This window comes from Centroberyx affinis, unplaced genomic scaffold, assembly GCF_046629955.1.
Source record: "Centroberyx affinis isolate AG114_WGS23_722 - 3 ecotype Tasmania unplaced genomic scaffold, CSIRO-AGI_Caff_v1 ptg003785l_1, whole genome shotgun sequence".
Lineage (NCBI taxonomy): Eukaryota > Metazoa > Chordata > Actinopteri > Beryciformes > Berycidae > Centroberyx > Centroberyx affinis.
In genome coordinates this window covers 19,765-40,044 of record NW_027281655.1, presented here as the reverse complement: position 1 = coordinate 40,044, position 20,280 = coordinate 19,765, and the positions used below count along the sequence as shown (strand labels likewise).

Here is a 20,280-nt window from a genome sequence, read left to right as displayed (position 1 = left end):
AGTTGATTTTCTATGAATTTTAATTGTTTGACTGATAGTGGTTAATAAAGTAAAATAATATGGCAGCACGCCAGAAAATCAGTGGTAAAATCATGGCTTTCCCGTCGGGTCAGTGCTACAGGAACTCCGGTTAAACAACAACTCAGGCTTAGCCTGACAGTTAGCCTGCACCGGACCAGGTTAGTTTCCCAGCATAAGTTGCCATAGTAACTGAGCTTGAACTATGTTGAATTTGCTTTATGGAACCAAATCAACTGAAAGTGAGTCAGACTAACCGAAAGAAGCCTGGCTTATTTGGTAAACCCGCTTTATGGAACAGGGCTCAGGTCTGCTTACTGTTCCAGGGTCAGAACAAAGCATGGGGAAGCAGCTTTTCGTTTTTATGCTTCTCATACCTGGAACAAACTTCCAGAACATCTGCGGTCTGCCTCCACTTTACAACCTTTTAAATCAGGGCTTAAAACGTTTCTGTTCACCATGGCTTTTTAAGAAATCTAGGGCAACATTTTTTATTACTCTGTAAAGCACTTTGAATTGCCTCAGTGTATGAAATGTGCTATACAAATAAAGCTGCCTTGCCTTGCCTAAATCTAGGTTAAGGAAACAGGATGTAGTGGTAAATAAAAAAGGAGGGTAAACTATAACCTCCAGGCAGTGAGGCAAACAACCACCAATAGAAACAAAAATCAATTATATTCTTAGCGATGCGTTCATTCATGCTTCCTCTCACCTTAAAAGATCCCATGTTCATATGATTATCAGTGTGATACTACTTAATATGATGTCTACTATGAATTTATGTCATAAAGATATAAGTCTGGGCCGGTTTACCCTGCATTACATCCCTGGAATTAATACAATTTATCATAATCATCAAGACATAGAATAATCATAATAATTAACACAGAGAACCAATAGCGTACCTTTCTTTCATAATGCATCCAGAGACTTCTTCACCAGCAGAGCTCAATGCTTCCCTCTAGTGGACATGGAGAGTACTGATGCTGTGTAGAACAGGACGTTCATGTTGTGTTTAATGTGCAGTACTGAGAAATGGTCAGGAATCTATTTGGAAGCCATCTCTAAGACAAAAAAATCAGGGAGCATTCAGGACCAGGGTATGGTAATTATTTATTGTGAATGTTGTTGTTTCTACTTTATTAATTAGGGGAGACTGGGGATGATTGTAACACTTTTTGTCTCAGTCCCTGTAACTCTGAGAGTTTTGGTGTTAGATCTCAAATTTTGACACAAAGTGCCCACATTTGTCTGCTACAAATAGCAGTCACAATCATGAAGTGATGTCAAATACAAGGAGTTCCATTGTTACAACCTACCCCAATACCGGGGTAAGTTGTTACCGCCTACCCCAATACTGGGGTAAGTTGTAACAAGAGGAAAGAAGCTAAATTTGAGCCCAGACTATACAATTTGCATTAGAACAGCTCTAATGAAGAATGTATGACATTAAAGAACAACATGACTGTCAGTTTGTGTGTGTGTGTGTGTCTTTGACTACACTGATCCTTTTGAACTGAACCATTTTAACATCTCTTAACTGTGCATGCATGTGTATGGGTTGTCTTTTTAACAAAATTAACAGAAATCTCCATTAATTAAACTTAAATCTTAAGTCAATTAAAATTTAATTGACTTGAAATGTGCTGTTCCATCATGTGACTGTTAAATCTGAGTCACAGTAACACTTTTTTCAACAGTGCTACAACTATCCCCGCCCCTGTCAGCCATTATATTTCTAGCTGTTGTAGAATGGTGGTTTGAGATTAGCATGGATGGAATGCATCACATTTTACTTGAAAGACTGCTGTTTCATCTAATAGAAATTCTATCATTTTAACATCAAGACTATCAGTGCTAATCAAAATATAAACTTGGATAAAAAAAAAAATACTTTCTCACCTCAAAATCAGTTTTTTGGCTGTAAAATCTGCAGCTTTGCTTACAGCCATGAAACTGCACAAGTAAGATCAGGAATGAAGCGGGTGGGGGTGGTTGTATTGCATTCTGGTTTGTTGAAGCTACTTTGGGTGGAGAAACTGGTCTCTCTTCCTCTTCTACGATGGTTTTCTCCCTGTATGATCGATAGAAATTAGCTGCCAATAGCTGTTTTTTAAAGTGTTAAATTGTTTTAGGGTGGATTTTTCCTTTAACTGGCCACCCCTTGCAGATGTTTCTTGTGATGGGAGGAGCTAACATCACCTCCAGAGGGCTCAACAGTGAATTTCGGTGTCCTAGATCCACCCCAATCTACACCTAAACTTAACCTACACTCCATCAGGCTACATCACACTGGGCTATAGAACAGTGAAGGCTGATATATCAGGCTGACAATCAGTGGCGGACTCAGGCTGTTTGAAGGGCAGGGGTGAAAAAATAAAAAGGGCATGTATGATGAAATAGTCTTCATCCTTGATTAAAATTAACATTATGTTATTAGGCGATCCAGATTAAAAGTATAACCACACCTCTATGATAAAAACACACAGGGAACTATAAAGCTCAAACCTTCACAAACACTTCAGAAGTAAAACACAGTAACTACATCTTAGAAGGTTACTTTGCAACTTGAATATAGTCTATTGTTGTGCAAAAAAATATCATGCCACAGAAAAGCATTAAGTAATGGCCCCACTGTAAGAGATTACAGGCTATGCCACAAGGTCACTATACACTCACCGCTGACACACTAAGTGCCAAAAAGAATATAGTGATTTTTCGTTAGTGATGCAAAATAAAATGGTGAATAAAAATAATACATGAAAATTGCACTCACATAGGCTATAGTCTATCACCACTAACCATTATCACCTTCAAAATAACAAGAAAGCTATCAACTCCATAATCCCAAAATGTAATGTTACAACCCCAGTATGGTAGGAGAATGAAGGGTGAGGGGAGACAACATAAACATGATCATTGTGATGGTGAAATAGGACAAATGACCAAGCAGGAGGACAGAAACACACTGATATGTAAGAGTATAGTGAAATATTGTTTAGTGTTAGTTCTTTTGCAGGTAGTTGCAATATTCACAATTCACATTAGGGGTGTTCAAACCCTGAGGAAAACAAGGAGCCAGAGGGAGGCCAAATCAAAGTAAGGAACAAAAGCAAACCAGCACTAACTCAGAAGGAGAGGTCTAACTCACTATCTAAAGAAAAGAACATTGAAACAAAAACCTACTCCTGGCTGTCTGCTGTAACTAACTAAACAAAACATACAGAGGGTGGCATCCACTCCTAACCTAGTGGAATAACATGACTTCGCTATGTGTTGGCAAGTGTAGGGCCCCTTACCTGCTCCAGCTTTCCTATTATATACACAAACATAAGGATTGGCCTTAATTACAGAAATTTAAATAAAGAGAAATGGCCATGAGCTCCCAACAAACACAACAGGCCAACACCAGGCAGAGAGCAGAGAGGACGTTCCAGGAAGTTCCAGGGCTTTCTAAAACGTCAAGGAGGCCACTGATTGGTTGCTGCTGATTGACATCTCCTTCCTTTGCACTGGACACCAAACCAGGGACCTGGGAGAACAAGTAGAGGGGAGAGAGAGACCGAGAGGGAGAAACAAAAGACAACCCTCCAACATAACACCTAGAAAATACAAGGAACGTAACAGTAAACAGTTAGACTTATAGGCCAGGGAAGGATTTTTACACTTCAAAGAAAGCTTGCTGTATTACCTACCTCACACACTGTAGTAGGATGTCAGGGTTACAGCTCAGACTGTATTAAGCCCCCTCTGACATCTGAACATTCTAGAGGGGGTGTGGCTAAAACTGAAAACTTACATGGATGGAATAGATGGAAGTTTTTAACAATGGGAATGAGTATTTTAAACTTTATGGTGTCATCGTTGGCAACAATTTACTTTGTCTTTTACTTTCAAATACAGTTAACCTAACATAATCTAAGTGTTTTCTCACTTGGAAGGGCATCTAAGAGGGCACTTCATGAGTTTTTCATCAGAAAGGCACCTGTAGGGAACCTCAAGTTTATCCCATTTTTAGACCATTGTAAGGGCATCTTATAGGCCACTGCATCACATTTTCTCCACTAGAAAGGCACTCATTAAGGGCACATCATCATAATTTATTGCATGAAGGGGCACCCTAGAGGGCATTCAATCATTTTTTTCCCCCCATGTGAAGGGCAGCCAATAGGGCACTTCCTCTCCTTTTCACCACTCTAGTGACGCTTTTTCAACCATGGGGGCACACCTGTGGTATGATGGAGGTTCTTCCCTCACCACAGCTACATGAAATGTCTGTAAAACCTACAGTGAGATTTGATTTTCTTTGCACATTTTATTCCTTCATGTAAAGTATTTTTTTGTGTAGATTCATTCTTCACGTAAAGCAGTAATGTATCCCAAAAGATAAATGGAGCGCTTTCCCGGTTAGTTCAGATACTTACAAACCATACTGAAATGTGAAGGTCTGCCCGCATCCATGCCCGTCCACTCAAATGAAACATCAAAATGGCAGTTTTCAAAATACATTACCATCATGATTATTTTATTATCAAAATGCATTACATCTCTTTTGCTTCTTAAATCTTTTGGAGGGGGGGAGAAAAAAAAAAATCGAAGTAGTTACACCTATGCTCTGTGTGAAAATAAAACAAAAACCAACAAAATCTGATCTTTACAAAAAAAACTAAAAAAAAAAAAAAAATGAAGTGTCCGGTTTTTGGAGGAACCCAGGAACAGACCCGATGATTAGCGTCCAACCACCTGACAAAAGTTGGTCGCTCAGACCCCAAAACAAATATCATGCGGTAAATTTAGTGTACTATATTTTTCTCCATACAAGTCTCTATAACACATTTTCTTTCTATACAAAGTACACATATTCATACATATTGTCGTATTGTGTCATTTAGGTTGTATTTCTTTCATTTTAAGGTGCTGGTTAAAATTTTGGGTCACAATTTTTTTTTCTTTTTTCAATTATTCTGAAGTCTTTCTGTCGGTCAAACATTCATGTAACATGTGAGTACCCTTCTGTCTGTGGGTGGATGGGGTGGGGGTGGGAGGGGGGGGCAGGGAGGAGGGGGGTGGGGGTGGGGGTTTAAAGGTCAGGCGTCCAGTCAGGTGACCAGTCCCTCGGTCTTTGAAGTTGTTTTCCATGCAAAAAATCCAGCGTTTGTCCCGGTACAACATCCCCGGTCCAAACTACAAAAAAAAAAAAAAAAAAGGAAGAGGAGAGAGCGACTCCCACCACGCTTCAGCTATCAGTTTAACGTTGTGTTGAGGTTCCGCTGCAGCGCTCATGGCACACGACTCAATAACTTATTCTGTCACCTCTTTTCCATACAATTCAGTTGGTGAGGATCTTATTGAGGAAAAAAAAAAAAAAAGGGATTACAGCATTCTGTGGAAAGGGAAACTTTGTGAAGCAGCTCTCGCATAAAAATAAGGAGAACACAGCAGCTTTTTATTATCTTGTTTTTATATACCGTCCATACCATCCCACACCATCCCACAGAAACCTCCCTTCCCCCATTTTGTGGTATACGGAATGCAAGGATTGGTCAGAAAAAATACTCATATAAATTTTCAAAAAAAATTTATATATAAAATCCATACAGGATTCAAAATAAATGAGACAAACCCAACAACGGAGTAATAAAGTCAGATTATTAGCTTCTCAATTTGTTCCTGCATTCCACGATAAAATATCTGTATGATCAGGATGCAATTTGGAGGACAATAAACGGATTCAAAATGATGTAATGACGAGATGAATGCAGCCGTTTGTGGGGAACATAACTGGATTTCAAATTTATTGGAAAAACAAGACTGCAGCACCATGAATCATAAGACCTGTATGTCTCAAGTACAATATCGGAAAAACCTACAGTGACGTAGTACTAAAGTGAAATCAAAACAGTCGAGTGGGGATGAAAGAACAGAAGAGGAGAAAATGGAACAGAAAAAAAATTAATCAATGAACATCAGAAAAGATGGAGAACCTTGAGAAAAAGGCTGTTTTTTTATGCTTTTGGAGACACAAAAGCTGGTAATCATATGGAATGATCCTATCCGGGGAGCTCCTGTCCTCCCCGCCTGTCAAATGCATCTTTATAACGGATGATCAACACATCAACTTGCACCGTTTCCCCTTTCCAAATGAAACACTTATTTACTGACAGACTCGGCTGCTCGCCAAATCAAAAAAGTAACCTTGGAAAAAAATAAAATAAAAATAAAACAACTCTTGCTTTGAGTTACATCTGCATCGCAGCATTTATCCGACCTGGGTACCGAGACGACGGGTACGCTTTTTTTTTTTTTTTATAACTTTGTACAGATATTTGTGTAGAAGTTTTTACTTTCCAACGTTACGTAGCCTGTTTGCACAGTCCGACACATCAGGAAACACTGGGGGCAATTTCAAGTTACATGTGATTTCTCTATTTTTCAGAATGTGTCTTTTTTTCTTCTTTTTTTTTTCCAAATCGCTTCTTTCCACTGATTCCTTAATGATGTCCAAAGTCAATGATTAGCTTTGTGCAGAATGCAGTAATTTGTTTTTCTGAAAATAAAGAAAGAAAAGACAGAAAATAAGAAAAAGGAGAAATCCATACAAGAAGTCCTTGCTCCTCTTAGGTCTGTACATTTCCCCTCCCCGAACTCCCTGAGCCCCATTTCACCACAGGTTTAGGGGTTGAGGAGGTACGCAGCTTCATACACACAAACACGCTCACATGCACACACTGACTCACTCTCTCTTTCTCTCTCACACACACACACACACTTGAACAAGGTCCTAAAAGCTTCCTGACTGTGTCCTTACTCCTGATCCCTGGAGGGGGGGGTGCTGGAACTGACTGAGGCTCGTCCCTCGCTGTGGGTAGTGTGTGGGTCCGGAGGCCGTCAGGAGCCTGGGGCCGGCCTGCAGCGCCGCCTGGCCCGGGCTGCCCGACTTGAGGCTGCGAGACGCCTGCTGCTGGCTCAGTCTGGAGGCCTGGGCGCCCGAGTCTATTTTAGTCTGCCCGTGGGCCCTGGATCCCGGGGTGGGAGACCCCACCAAGCCGCTGCTGTTCAAAAGGCTAGCTTTTAAGTGGCTGCCGCTATAGCCGTGGCCTCCGTCCGTGTTGCCACTCTGCTGGTGTAGAGAGCCCCCTGGTGGCCTGGAGTCTGAGGAGGAGGAGGTAGGGGCGTGACTGGGGTAGGAGGATGGGGGGTGGTCCTGGGACAGGCCGGGGTGGGAGGAGGAGAGGCGGGGGAAGAAACTCTGGCCTGAGGAGGGACTGTAGGAACCCCGGAATGGAGAGTTGGAGGTCTGCTGGAGGAAGGATGGGCTGTCTGTCTGCCGGTGGGTTTCTGACGACTGAACACAAACATACAGAAACACATTTACTACTCCGAGACACCATGAGCCCTTTACACATGGCATCATCTGTGGTCGGACTTCATCAGATCCAATCCAAGACATGACATTTAAATGCTAATGTCAAAAATAAATATATTGTTAAACTAGATCAAATAAAGTCATACAGGCTATTTGTGATTGACGTAAATTTAGACCTGTCACAAATCAGAATCGCATCACTTTTGAGTTTTCAATTAAGTTGGTGGGTAGCGCTAGATAAACAGCGTTGACCGATACCGCTATTGCCTGGCATTCAAAAGTTTGCGAGCACTAGTAGCCTAGATCCTGTAAGTCTAACTTTTTTAATTCAAATGGACATCAGAAATTGGTTAGCAAAAAAGAATAATAAAACTCCTCATGAAAACCATGATGCAGCCTACCTGGTGTGAGTACACAGAGGGACTGTATCTGTGTGGACTCTTCATGGGAGAGGCCATGGACGCTGCCTGGATCTCATATCGATCTGCATCTGGAAAGCACAGGAAGGAAGATCAACTACAGGACAGGCTAAAGCGTGTCAGGTCTGAAACCAAACCACTGAAATCAACATTGATGACTTAGCATGAGCCTTTATGTGTTTGCAGACTATCCTGTATATATACTGTAAATTTGCATGGTTTTTCTTCATCTTCACATTATTTCTAATGTTATATATTGCAGATATCTTGGTATTTTAGATTTTTCATTGACATTTATTTCTCTTACCATGTTCTACTTCTGTTATTTTGCATACATGCTGTAATTAATACATTGTCATTCACCGACTTTTCATTCATATATTTTAACTCATATGTTGTAGCGTTGCAATCGTCCGTTGCACTATATTTAACAACCCACCCCCCAGACCACATTTGCACTTATATCCCGTTTTCCGGTATATCTTATCTGCTGCAGCATCTACCCAATTTCTCCACAGGGATCATTTAAGTTTCATCTAGTCTAATCTCTCCATACCAGGTTCCTTGTCAGGTTCACTCCTCTTTAAAATGCGATCCATCTTGATGCTTCCTCGCAGCACTCGCTCCAGCACCCCCTGGCCTTCCCTTAGACGTTCAACGCTGGTGGGAACCATCCTGGAGGAAACCAAACACACTAAACATTACTTACCAGACACTCAACTGTGGTTGGGAATAAATCATGCCTCACACAAATCAAGGCAACCGTCGGATAAACTTTTATATAGAGGGCTTTCAGGTGATGTAATGCGCCATGTAATGCCTCTCACCAGTGGCTGCTGCTCTCCTGGGCTCTGGGCTGCACTGCTGAGGCCTGGTGGTCTGGGGGGCTGACCTCCTCTATCTGGGGGATGGAGGAGGAGGTGTGGGCCGGGGAGGAGAAGGAGCTGTGCGGGGAGGCTGGGGGCTGCAGCTGGTGGTGGGGATGGGGAAGGGGGTGGGGATGGGGATGATGGGAGTCCTGGCTGTAGTGGGAGCCGGGTCGAGTGGGGGTGCCGCCCAGGGAGGAGCCGCTGCCGCCGCCGCCGCCGCCGGGCTCCAGATCTCGGCCGCTGCCCTGCTTCCTCTTACGGTACTCCAGCAAAGACACCTGAGGAGGCAGAGGGAGGGAGAGCAGCGGCATCAGCCGTCTGGAGTTGGAGGACTGACACGCAGTCTGTTGTCCGGGCCGAACATACACCTTCATGTCATTTACACCGATACTGGACCCCTGGCTGCATTGCATCACATCACATCATTCACCAAAACTGTACTGAGTGATGGGCAGACTGCATGCACCACGTCAACTATTAGAGGACTCACCTGGAAAAAGCGTTTACATTCACCCAATGTGACATAAAGACAAACACACCTCAAATACCATGGAAATGACCTTTTGATGTGAAAATGACATTGTATGCAACCATTTTTTGGCATTCTGTGAGCATACTTAGTCTTGTCCCACATATCAGATAAAACTCTTTATTCTTTATGCATTGTTAGTAACATAATCTTAAGCTTTGGCCAAATAGCAGGCAACTTTAAATCCATCACACCATGATGCAACCACTTTGAAACAAAAACTACACACACACACTCAAAAACACCCAAGTCAAGTACACACATACAGTATACACACCCACACTATAAACAATGAGAATGAGAGAGCTCATCCCAGCTGTCATGTCATCATGGCACAGAGAAGAGGCTTGTGGGAACAGAGGAGGATATATGAAGGAGATGGCAGAGCAGGATGGGTGACCACACAGTCAGATACTGAGATGGATGGCCACCTGAACCTCTGGAATAAGATTAAGTTTAGGGCAGAAGGCAGCTGTACTGTCATGAGGACTGGGATTCTGAGTCCGAAATTACCACCCACCCAGTACCAAATGGCGATACATTTTCTTTGCCAGATAAATCAATAAGGGTCTCCCGCCACAATGGCCCTTAACTTTTTGACGTGTTAACATTTGAATGTCTCAGTTATATACAGTCTCTGGTCTTTGCCTGTTCTCAAAGTTTGTCCCTGCTTGCCACTGCACACTCTCTGACTGTGAGCCAAGCAAATCAAAAAAGAACAATGGCTCTGTATCAAACTGCCCCGATTGGCCGACTAGATGTAAACTAGCCTAAGTTTAGTTGAAACTTAATATTTCCACGTGGTAATGAATTACAAACTTGATCCACTGTAAAGTGAGCAAATTAAAATTGAAACTAAACCTCTTTATTGAATGTTTCACACAGCACCTGATTCTATACACAAAGTAACACTGAAGATGGATAGGGTGACATATTTTCATTAAAAATGCATATTAATTATTTTGGCAGGTAAAAATTATTCTAAGCAAGTAATTTATTTTTAGTTTACCAGCCCTTGGCAGGTGAGCCAAAACGTTAATATTGTAATGAGGACTGACCTTAGTATATTTATCAGATCTAATGAGCACCTGCTGAGGCAGCAGGATCTGAGGGCTAGAAGAGCATCCATGTTTGGCTCTTTAGATGTCTTCTCTTGAATATCTGGCTTGGTTTCTCTGATATGGGTTGATCACTTTTTAGTGACCATTTCAATTAAGTCAAGTGCAATCCATTATTTCTACCTTCCAACTTTCAGAAGACTACATGTTGGGACCAGGTGCATAAACATGGCAGCTTGGTTTAACATTATCCATCCAATGGTGCAGAGCATCACTCTTGCTGGTTCAGGAACGCTGGACGTGTGTTGTACTGGCAAATTAATACTACGAAAACCAAATAACTATAATAATTCCAGGAGGTGGCAATTTGTATGCACTTGATCCATTCACCCTGGGCCCCAGGACTTTCCTATGGTGCCTTGTGACATGGCATGGTTTTCTGCTGTGAAACACATTGGCAAGTTCAGAGTTGCTAAAGGTGAAGGCTGGATGGACCAATGACCACACACAGGAAAGAGCCATGGATGAGATGGAGCAAAGACAAATGGGCTTCATCTCAATGCCCACATGAGAATTCATGAACCATCGGTCTCTTGTGTTGGAGGCAATGGATGAACCTTAACACACTTCATGACAGGTGGACTGAATTTGATTAAAATGGTATAATAAATTAAAATTCCTGCTCAAAACTATAGAATAATAGTTTAATGTAGGTTTTGAGGAGGGGGGGAAGGGGGCGGAGCTGTAGGAGCGTGGGGTGGGTGTTGTATGCAGATGCAAAAACAATATTTACATGCACACTTCTAAAGATGTAGTTGTAGGGAGAATATTCACCATATTTTGTACTGGCTTGTATTCACTTCTTACAGCTATAGCCTGGTAATCTGGCTTCCCTGTCAGCAGACTAATGGTATGCTGGTTGGCCCTCTGCCTTGGAAGAAAAGTGGAAGAGAGACTTGGCAAAAAGTTTCAAGGAGCAGTGAGGAGGAGGAAGGGGGAGTGAGGGAGAGGAGGGGGAGGGAAGGGGGAGCAAGGGTCAAAGCTACAGAGTCGAAATCATTTCAGATATACACTCAAAAAATTGGTCAAATATGTCTCTTTACATGCCTTTCGCTTTTGGTTTTGACCAACTGACACAACGGACCAATTGATATATTAAACACAAAATAAACGGACAAGCACACAGAGCAAGGGAAAGAGCACGTCATGAGGTTTGGCTTTTCAATTTGCACATATCACACTCAGAATCATTCCAGCCTGAGGAGAACAGATGAAACTGCTGAAGCTTTACCTGAAAAAATTACTTCTTGTGATCAAATCAGTCGTCACACCTTATTCACTAGTGCCATTCTACCAACACAATGGTATCATTAAGAGCTGGAGGACTTGCCTTCTTCTTTTGCGGTGGGTTGCTGGTGTGAGGAGGCGTGCCGCTGTCTGGGTAGCCTCCCCCATAATGAGGCTCGCCGTAGGGTGACATGGAGCCGGGGCCCACTTCCCCCAGCAGCCCCTGACCACTCATGGAGCTGTAGAAGGACTCTCCTGGGGAGAACCCGCCCTCCGACTGGGAGAGGCGCCGGTCGGTGGCCGCGGGGTTCCCCAGGTTGGCGTTGAGGGGCGAGCAGGTGTATATGAGGTTGAACTCTGTCCTGAAGGCCTGCTCCCTGCTCTGAGGGGCCGGGTCCGAGGGGGGGCAGGACGCTGGGGTGAGGGAGCTGGCGCCTACAGAGGCCGGGCCCTGGGACTCGTGGCCCGGAGGCCCTCCGGACAGGGAGAAGTCATCCGAGGTCATGGCCACGGGGCTCTCTAAGCTGGAGGGGAGAGAGAGGTCCGGGAACTGGGGCCGCGGAACGTCAAAGTCTGTCCGCAGACAAGGCTGAGGGTGGAGACAGAAAGGACAGAAACAGAGGGAGAGGAAGAAATGGAATTAGACAGATAGATGTAACAATATACAGCAGTTGTTCAGCAGCATTTACCCAGTGTTATTTTAATTTAGTGGTGGAAAAATGTGAGCCTACCTCAGGAGAGATGGACTCCGGTCGGTGGACAGGAGACGCCTCAGGGGATGATATGTTCTAGAGGTGAAGGGAAAGTCAGTTAGATAATTCATTGTCCAACACACAGGGCATCCCATATATTGATTATATGTGGGTAGCCTATCCACCTAAATTAACTGTAAATTAAATTATTCATTTCGGGTGCTGTGATGCACTACGCAGGCATTCCAACCTGGCATTTATTGTCAATGTAGTTTATCAAAAGGCACATAGGTACATAATGAGTAGTATAACTAGCAGTGTGTTTACCTCGAATTGCAGCGGTGTGTTGCAGCGGCTGGTGGGCAGCGAGGGCATGGGTGAGTACGCCAGGCCGTTGGGCAGCAGGGAGCCACATGAGGTGTTGAGCAGCGGGTGGAGGGGGTCTTCGGGGAGCGGTGGTGTGATGGGCGACAGCGGGCGCAGCAGGTGGTCCGAGGGTGCCGGCGTCATCTCTAGCGTGTACTTGGACCGGCGCTTCTTGAAGGGCGCGTTGACCTCTGCGATAGAAAAAATGGGAACGGAGAAAGAATGCAAGTGAGGAGTTATTGGCCGTGAAAAGTCAATATACATGGTAGCGAACAAAACCATGGGGAAAAAAATAGATCCTGACACTTCTAGTTCCCTAAATTTTTATAATTTAATGTGTCATATTTTGGGGTATTTTCATATTGGATATATTTTCCATGTATTTTTTATTTACTTCAGTATGCTCTACTTTATTATACGTTATTTGCACACTTTGAATACATCCTGTATTTCACATTTTTTTCGTACTTTCATTCACTTAATAGGTTATAGTTTTGCAATTGCCAGTTGCATTATGTTTCATATCACCCAACTGCTTGATTCTTATCTATATCCTATTTTTCTTTGATGTATCTAATACTATTTGCTCATTTTTGTCAACCAAATTTCCCCATGGGGATCATTAGAAATGACACAAATACAATTTACTAAAGTAAATGCTAGGGACAAAATTAGTCAGGACCAACAGAACATGTGCATGCAGTAGTGAATGAGTGGCCTGGATGATGGCAGGCATGTACCGTTGGACAGGGGGTTGGGAGTGGATCTGCTGCTGGTACTTTGCTGGGAGGAAGTGGACTCTGTGCCATCCTCCACACTGACTGAACAGCTCTCATCCTCTGCTTGCTTGATCCACCTCTGTATTAGGACACAACAACAATAACAATAGTAATATCTGGTTGCAAAACACAAACCTCACAGCATCCACTCTGTAAGCCCAGCACTAGGCTTATCATACAGGGTGTCTGCAAGTTTCATCCAGTTTTATTTATGACTTTTTAAGGCCTTTATATCATAAATTATAAGACCAGATATAATAAATTGTAAGACCAATTTAACAAGTGAAACTAGAAGGGCACTCGGAGAGCGCAGACCTCCGCCAAGATTTTAAATGTAATGGGTTCTTCCTTGGCCCATGCTACACCCTTCCACGAAGTTGCATGAAAATCGAGCCAGTAGTTTTTCTGTAATCCTGCTAACAGGCAAACAAACAGACAACCAAACAAACGGCACCGAAAACATAACCTCCTTGGCGGAGGTAATAAATGTGAAAATGAACTGCAGATTTATCAAAACATAGGTCGGCTGGGCTGATTTATCTCCAAAAAGAACAGTGCATCAATAAAATGCAACTTTTTAGGATTCCAAAAACTGAGTTCAAGACTTAAATATATATTTAATTGTATTGAAGACCTATAAGGCCTTGAGTTTTTTAAAGACTGGGACCTGCAGACACCCTGGTAATACCACTATCAACACTGTCTGGGCTGACTACATTCTCCATATACTCCTTTCCACCATCACTGACCTTCTTGTAGCAGCCATAGGTTCCGTCCATTTGGAGCGGGCGGGGTCGGCGTCTCTCGGGGTTGAAGGGCGAGCCGAAGCGGACGTAGTGTTTGGGTGTGGTGCAGATGAGCGGCGAGTGGGAGAGGCCTGGCAGCATGTTGAGGGTGGTGGCCAGCACCGTGGGGTCGGTGGTGATGCGCAGGGGGCGTTCGACAGGCACCTCCTGCTGGATCTTCTCTCCTCCAGGGACCTTGTCGTTGAGCCACTCTGTCACCAGGTACTGGGACCAAGGAGAGGGATGAATGGTTAACATTGCATTTACATGGGATAGAGGCAATTACTAAATACATGACTAGGAAAATCTGACTCAATCATGGCAATAACTTCCAGTTGTCCCCCCCGCCGTATCCACAAATAGATGATGCGCATAAATGTTTGCACTGCAAAAGACTTGGTCAAATGCAAAGCCTTTATCCAGTTCATGTAAGCTTAGCTTTTTCCCTGCCTGTGCCTTCACAATGTGCCAAACTGCTGTAGGAATTACAGGTTGCCAACTCGAGTCTCTTAATTTTCATTTATAAGCTAATATCACCACCCACTGTCTGTTTTTTAAACAGACAGTGGGTTCCAAGGACATACAGATATACAACAAGAAGCACCACCCCCTAGAATGCATTGGGCGACAATGTCTTCATGCAGCCTGCTTCCTCCCTACCAATTCAGATCAGCTTTAACTAGCCTTAAGTAGGCAATGGAAAGATGAAACCAACAGATGTAGATGAACAATTGAGGATAGCTACTTGTGAATTTCAGGTCAGCTTTATACAGTCTTAACTAGCCAATGGAATGATATGGAAGAGGCAGAGAAATACAATCTAAATCTCAGAAAAAAAAGAATGGCGTTGCTCAAAAAATGTCCATCCTCTATATGATGACCTTGTTTACCAAAATGCAATCCAAGGGTCATGCTTCTTGTTTGTGTGCAAGTTCATAACTGATTGTCTTTAGATATCTATAGATAATTAGTAAATTTGTTATTTGGCTTCTCAAACGATTTCATACATCACTGGCCTTTCGGCGGGGGACCCTTTAAAAAACTCTGCATCAAAGAGTGTGTGTTTGGATTTGGCTCATAAACCCTCAAATTCATCTCTTGAAAGTCTTTTGTCCTCTAACCTTCTTGGTCTTGGGGTAACGCAGGTTGCTTTTATTTATGCAGGCTGGGCCCTGACCCTCTGCATCTAGGAGCTGATTGGCCCCAAGGCTGCTTTCTCCCAGGCCTAGTTCAGCGCCGAGTGGGCCCTGGGGTCCCTCCTCGACCAGGGCAGCACCCTGCTCTGCTGCCACCGCCGCCGCTGCTGCTGCAGCGGCCGCCGCCTGCTGGGCGAGGGCCTGCCGCTGCCGCCGGGCACGCTGCGATGAGCTGGACCGGTAGCGAGAGATCCGGCTCTTGGGCCGAGGCTTGGTGGAACGAGCGGGGGGAGGTTTAGGGGGAACAGCCGGGACAGCCAGGTTAGAAGAGGACGCCGCACCCTTTTCTGCTTCCATTGATGACGGTTCCTGCAGGACAATGTGAGAGTAGGAAAAATAAATCAATGTACTGCCAAAACTGACACTGAAAGAAAACAGATAAAACTATCTTCTCCGACTAACCGTGACATAGGTGGTGCGTCGAGTGCTGACCCCTACCCCGGTGTTGTGGACCGTGGAGGGGTTTCCCCCAGAGGGGTTTCCTGCCCCATCCTCTGGTTCCACACCCTCCTCCTTTACCTCTTCTGCTCCTCCTAGTCTCCTCCTCCTCTTCTCCATGCTGTCAAATGCCTAGATAAATGAATAGAAAGAAGAGAGGAGGGTTACAGAGGGAGTTGATGAAATAATTCTCAAATTTTTGTGAGCTGAAACTATCTACAGATTAACTGATACATTGCTACAACTGGAATCTACCACCATACGGAACATGTATAACTAGCAAAGGAAAATGGAATAGCATACTCTTTTGCTGGAGATTATGACACCGTTTTCATCCACCTCTCCCTCCTCTCCCTCCTCCAGCTTCACTTCATCCAGGAGCCCCTCCTTCATTGCACAGACAGGCAACACATGAGGAAGCATCTTGTCAAACCCTACAACTAGGGTTTAACTGATATGGGTTTTTAAAGGCTAATATAAATCCTTTTGGTTTTGGATTGAAAATGCCAATAACCATTATTTTGTGCTGATATCTAATATCTTTAAATTTGCCCATTTTAATGCCAAACGGGACACTAAACTCTCCATGGAAACCCAGGATAATCGATATCCAATTTTTAATAAAAGGCCAGAATTGGACCCATATATCAGTCTTACCCTAGTGTTTAGTACATTCTTTTGGAAAATGTCTTTATCTTAGCTAATAAACAACATTCATAGACATCTACACACATTGCCATATTAAGACACAAAGTATGCAACTTGAAAACACACACCTCTGTGTCGCTGGTCCCCTGTTCTCTGGCCTCTGGGTGCTGATCGAGGGGCTGGTTGCTGTCGTCAGAGGCGCCCCCGGTGGCAAGGCAGCCCTCCAGCTCTCTCCTCCGGGCCTTCCTCCGCCGAGTCTCGGCCCCTGCCAGAGAGGACAGGGCCGGCAGGGAGGGGGGGCACAGCAAGCTCTCCCTGGGGCTCAGGTTGTGCCTCTGCACCGGACAGTTCTGGTTGCCCTTATGACAGGCACAGTCCACTTTGTAGTTGCTGGTGGATTGTTACGAGACAGGAGAATAGAAGATTACATAGGAGAAAATGCCACAAGGCAGACAAGACAAAGCTAACTGAATGGGGAAACCGAGAAATAACTAAGGTCCACTTTCTTATATTCAGATTGTTTCTAGAGAGGACTTAGCTGGATTACATTTACACCTGACATTAAAATGTGTCTTCATTAGACAGACGGTATGCTCAGATTCCTCTTTCCCCTCGCCAAAATACAGATTGCTATGCATGTCAGTTCTTCTCGTGCCATTTACATCCTTTAAAGTCAACAATACACACCTTGCCTCACTTGTTCCCCATTCATGTTCCCTTGACAATCCATCTTTGACAAGTATGTTACTATATGAAGTGCCTGTCGTCTGATTTGTTTCTCTTGGGTGCATTTACACCTGGATTTGATGTGGATGCTAATTAATGTTGAGGGACGGGGTGGGGGTGGGGGGGTAATCTGGCATTACTGACCAGCTGTTGAACTCGTAGTCAAATCCAATGGTGACCTCAGCGTCCTTGGTGATTTGACTGACAGCATAGATACACAGGTGGATCATGCCCTCGGCGATCATATGCCGGACCTGGGGAACAGGACAGATGGCTGAGTTATCTTATTTCATAACGCGCTCCTGAAGCAAAGTAGGAAACAAAGCAGCCTGAAATAACTCCAGTCTATGCTAAGTGAAAACATAAGGAAGCTGTTGTCTCCATTATTGGCATGCATTCAAATGTAAAACCCTAATTGGCTGACCTCAGCGTTGGGCGTACAGGACCTCCTGATGAAGCGGGCGTCATTTCCAAAGGTCCGTGCATCCACACACATCTCTACCTCATTAAACTTGGAGTAGAACAGCACAAAAGGGTAGGGTCTGGGAAAAATATAACGAAAATGGAAATGGTATCAAAGGCAGATATTAAAATCTAGCACAAACAAGTCCTGTTTGGAAGCCCAAAAACACAGGTGATACACAGGAGACAACAAGATAATCCTTGTAAATCTAGCCAGTTGTCCTTGGAACCAGATGGATATCTTCTAGCCTCACAGTCATATACTGCAGCTCCTTACTTTTTGAAGAAGTGCCCGTTGACCTCAAACTGTTGTTTGAGCATGACCTTGCCCCGGTACTCAATGATAAGGGTGTCTGGCTCTAGATTCTTGGCTGCTCGCAAAATCTTCCTGTGTTTCTGCACCCGTGTTACCCGGCCCAACTGGAGCTGGAATAAACAAAACACATTAACACAAATTACAACCCTTAAACCACAGGAACGAAGGAAATATCAGCCAGAGTAAGTACTACCAACTTGTGGCTGTCCTCTTACACTATCAGCTGCCTTGTAGTGTCAAACTTTGCCTCTTCTTCCTAACTGGTCAGCTCACAAAAAAAGTGATTGACGTCATGAAAAACGTTTTCTTAACTTCAGAAAGCACTCTGCTCTGCCTGAAGAGAAGCCATCTGCCATGCAGCTGCTACCGATTGATTTTAATGTAAAAAGGTGCTAGCAGTTTGAAAAAAAGTGTGAAGTTTCGATTAAGATTCAGGCCAACCTGCATCTGTGAGCCCAGCACTGTGTTGTTACAGGCCAGCTCAGTGCGATTGATGGTGTCCATGGTGTCGGCCGAGGCGTGGATCTGTGTGGCTGCGGGCGGCGTTGTGGTACCGCTCTCCGTCTTTGAGACGGTGGTGTTGGCAGCACGGTGCAGCTGGAGCAGCGTCTGGACGTCGGCACTGTACTGATTGGCCAAGGCCTCCTCGTACTGGTCTGTCCACTGGCGGATCTTGGTTTCCCAGCCCTCTGCCGTGTTCTCATCCAGCACGTTGGCCTCCGTCGTTGAGTTCTGGACAGAAGAAGAGATGGGGTGAGTTGTGACTGGGTTTTGCTGTTGATCCAAGTAGCTTTGGAAATGAAAAGCCTGGGGCTGACTGCAACTGAGTGGGGAACTGAACTGCTTTCATGTGAATAAAACAAATATCTCAGGTAAACTGCAACCTTACCTTCATCCTCATGGACTTCCGGGAACCCTCTCTGAAGGCCTGAAAGAAAAAGAAATGAATACACAAAGACATTAACAAATGGACGTGTTTCCCTGCATCTGCCCACTATCTAGTCACAGTGCAGAATTCCTCCGTCGCAACAGACAACATCAGCTGTTGTTATCATTTGTTTTCTGGCGCTCTGGATCTGACGCCAGCGTCACGTGTCGCATTGTGAGTGGAGCAAAGGACAGTATGAAAACCGCTTTGAGTGGCCAGAGCAGTCAGACTGAGACGCATCTGTAGAAATCCAATTTGAATCGCATTTCAAACCACATACAAATGTGGTTTAAATCAGATTTTTTTAAAAAGCATGTATTTTTTTGCTGTTCAGATTTGATCAAATCAATCTGACTCCAATCTGGATATGCCAGGAATCAGATTTGAGCTGGCAGTTGATGTAGCCTAAGTACACTGTCTTTGCTAGACTCTCACCAACACCACTGGTTTCTTCAACAGTTTGCGCACCTTGACCTTTTTGCCCTTGGGTGCTCCACGGGCCTTCTCCGTGCTCTTCTTCCTCTTTTTGGATTTGTTCCTCTTAACCCGGTTGACGGTGAGGGTGATGCTGGTGGGCGTATGCTGAGTGGCCGTGTAGGAGATGGTGGAGGGGGACACCTCTTCATCACCACTCTCTGTGGCACTGCTCTCCCCAACTACCAAGGAAACAGAGGCATGTTCATTAGATATCAGAAAGTTGGTATTACAAAGTGCTTTACAAAAGAGTAAAAAACAACGATAAAATTGACAGCAAAAGCGGTGCAAGAAGGGTAATAAATATAAAAGCCTAGAAAATGAGTTTTAAGAAGTGATATAAGAGATTAAATAGGGCTCATCTATAATGTATACATATATAATCTAGTATACGCAATCTAGACTTTGGAACAGCCAATAGGGACCTCTTGTTGAAGCAGCCAAAGGAATCTGCATGCGGACCTCAGGCTGTGGTTTTGCTCATCTGAGGTTAACAATGATACTGAACTACGCTGTGGTCTATTGGAGGTAGAAAAATGAAAACATTTAATTAATGTTGTGTTGTAACATGCTAAAAAATAGAAGCATAATGTACCTGAGACATTTTCTGGTTTCCTGTGTTGGCCTTCTGCTCCTTTCCTCCTGTCTAGTCCCCTACAACCAAAAAGATAACATAAATCAAGACATGGCACAAAATGGCCAAAAGTCAAATGAAACAATAAGTAAAGTCAAGTTTGCTACAAAGTACATCACAATGTTTGAAGAAAGATAACAGAAGAAGAAGCATGCTAAACAGACTAAACGCCCATTACAAAAAAAGCAAGCAAAACAAACATGTAACACTGAAAGGTCACAGAGTAAAAGTGAGTCTTTAATAGATTTTTTTTTAAATGGCAAGGGAATCTTTTGAGAAGGTTGTTCCAC

The 20,280-nt window shown here is 43.9% G+C and overlaps 1 protein-coding gene across 1 annotated transcript in view; it reads right to left on the bottom strand.

The window, feature by feature from the left end:
* Window positions 1-5,163: 5,163 nt before the first annotated feature.
* LOC139662414 (histone-lysine N-methyltransferase SETD5-like) overlaps window positions 5,164-20,280 on the bottom strand; it is a 31,808-nt gene continuing 16,691 nt past the window's right edge. The window contains exons 5-24 of the mRNA XM_071541101.1: window positions 19,952-20,010; window positions 19,351-19,538; window positions 18,844-18,882; window positions 18,396-18,686; window positions 17,916-18,064; window positions 17,601-17,718; window positions 17,321-17,430; window positions 16,579-16,840; window positions 16,106-16,189; window positions 15,767-15,934; window positions 15,290-15,673; window positions 14,133-14,393; window positions 13,345-13,462; window positions 12,566-12,795; window positions 12,278-12,334; window positions 11,650-12,135; window positions 8,631-8,950; window positions 8,360-8,478; window positions 7,786-7,874; window positions 5,164-7,363 (exon numbers count right to left, since the gene is read on the bottom strand). Of these exons, the coding sequence (XP_071397202.1) occupies window positions 6,800-7,363; window positions 7,786-7,874; window positions 8,360-8,478; window positions 8,631-8,950; window positions 11,650-12,135; window positions 12,278-12,334; window positions 12,566-12,795; window positions 13,345-13,462; window positions 14,133-14,393; window positions 15,290-15,673; window positions 15,767-15,934; window positions 16,106-16,189; window positions 16,579-16,840; window positions 17,321-17,430; window positions 17,601-17,718; window positions 17,916-18,064; window positions 18,396-18,686; window positions 18,844-18,882; window positions 19,351-19,538; window positions 19,952-20,010 (4,096 nt within the window). The 3' untranslated portion in view covers window positions 5,164-6,799. The remainder of the gene's footprint in view (window positions 7,364-7,785; window positions 7,875-8,359; window positions 8,479-8,630; window positions 8,951-11,649; window positions 12,136-12,277; window positions 12,335-12,565; window positions 12,796-13,344; window positions 13,463-14,132; window positions 14,394-15,289; window positions 15,674-15,766; window positions 15,935-16,105; window positions 16,190-16,578; window positions 16,841-17,320; window positions 17,431-17,600; window positions 17,719-17,915; window positions 18,065-18,395; window positions 18,687-18,843; window positions 18,883-19,350; window positions 19,539-19,951; window positions 20,011-20,280) is intronic.